General features: G+C 44.5%; 1 protein-coding gene across 1 annotated transcript; it reads right to left on the reverse strand.

The window, feature by feature from the left end:
- Positions 1 to 140: 140 nt before the first annotated feature.
- LOC116497193 (DNA-directed RNA polymerase II subunit RPB11-a) lies at positions 141 to 1828 on the reverse strand. The gene is made up of 4 exons (XM_032200820.1): positions 1731 to 1828; positions 1552 to 1641; positions 1052 to 1226; positions 141 to 424 (listed from the first exon to the last, which is right to left on the reverse strand). Exons 1-4 carry the CDS (start codon positions 1781 to 1783, stop codon positions 389 to 391), a joined length of 354 nt encoding a protein of 117 aa, XP_032056711.1. The 5' UTR covers positions 1784 to 1828; the 3' UTR covers positions 141 to 388.

Raw genomic sequence — 1828 nt, forward strand, 5'->3', positions numbered from 1 at the left:
TTAATAAAACAAAATGCAGATCTGTTGGCAGTGCGTAGACTTCTTGAAAAGGACAAGAAGATATCTACTGCAATCACTCAGCAACTCATCATTCTGCAAGTACAGTCAAACTCACCAACAGTCTAGTATAAATAGTTGCATTAAGGCTCCAATTAGAAAAACAGAAATCATTTTAATGAATTATCCATCAAATCAAACACTTTCATCCTCTTGGCAAGCTGCCTGTCAGGTACAAAACCCCCTCAAAATATCTCTGCAGCTGTGAAAAATTAAAAATAAGTGGGGCAAACAGGGGAACACTTGCCATGAATGAGGTTTAAATAAAGCACTCAACTAACAGACACATTGTTCTTCATCAGAAGTTCAGTCCACTCTAAACGTGATGATTTCACTCAATTCCTTCCTGTTTGTCTTTGATGGCAACCTGTAATATAAACAAACAGAAACACATGATAAAACAAGAACTGTTACTGAGCTAAGGAAGCTAGTTTAAACATTGATACCATCCATCTTCTATCAAACACAAGAAAAACTGCAAAACAACAGGCTGAAACATCTGTGGAAATCTCGATGCCATCCAAGCAAATGAAACTTAAAATCAAAACATATTTGTAAAAGGGCTGCTGGTGCTTTTACCATTTACTAACACATCCAAGAACATTACATCTATGCTAGCTAGTACCCTATTCACAGTCGTCCCCATTGCTTTTGTCTTGAATGCCTTTCAGGTGGATAAAGACCCAAAAGTCACAGATTGTACAGCTGATCATGATTACAAGTGGTCAAGAAAATGAAAGTGATAAAAAACAAACACAGATTAGCGTTTTTTTTTTCTACCCTAGTAAGACTGTGAGCTGTTACAGTGTACCCGTTTAACTCATGCAGGGCACGTAAATAACCCTCAGGAGCCACCAGGCCCTGAAAGAAGCTGTCTGAATAGCCAGACCCAGCATGGCTTGAACAAATTTATTGCCACAAAACAATAGCAACTCTAGCTAACACCAACACTCTGGTTAAAGTGTATAATCGGGTTACAGTTAAACAGATGTACCCTGAATCTCTCCTCCAGGAGGGACAGCTCGCTGATCAGATCCGTGATGGCGTTGGTGAAAGCTTCCTGGGGGCTGTAATCAGGAGTGGTTTGGACGCGGATGATGATTTTGTGCTCCAGTGGGTGTGGGACCTTGTACCCTGCAAATAACACCTGAGGGTCTTTCAGTAACTGCCTGAAAGGGGAAAGCAGCAGTGAACAAGCACGTAGCACACATACAAACGTTTTCTATTTAAGAAAGAAAATAAAAAAACACTTTTCCATAGGCTTTGATGGCACACTTTCAAACAGGGCAGTATGAACAGCTGAGCAAGCTGCTTGCTCATTTGTACGGGCTTTGATACTACATTTTAAAACAGGGCTTGGTGAATATCACGAAAATATTAACACCAGAGCTGCCTTGCCTTCACCTAAGATATCACAACATGCCTATTCTGAAGTAAATTGTAATAAAAAAACGAAACCCGCCCCCAAATGACCCCAACCCCGCCTCAGCTCACGACTTGATGATGTTCCCCAGCGTGTGGTCCTCCTTGTTGATGGTGAAGAGGCAGGCGTTGGGCACCTTCGTGTCCTTGTTGATGGTGATCCTGCACGGCAGACGGGGCCGTTACCTCAGGGGGAGCCCTTCCCGTCCCCACCCACCCCCCCCGGCCCCACCAGCCCCGTCCCTGCTCACTTCTTCTCGCCCTCGAAGAGGAGGAAGGACTCGAAGGCCGGAGGCGCGTTCATGGTGCCGCCACCCCCGCCGCCACCGCCTCTTCCTCCTTCCCCGCC

The sequence above is a fragment of the Aythya fuligula genome, chromosome 20 (assembly GCF_009819795.1).
Source record: "Aythya fuligula isolate bAytFul2 chromosome 20, bAytFul2.pri, whole genome shotgun sequence".
NCBI classification, from domain to species: domain Eukaryota; kingdom Metazoa; phylum Chordata; class Aves; order Anseriformes; family Anatidae; genus Aythya; species Aythya fuligula.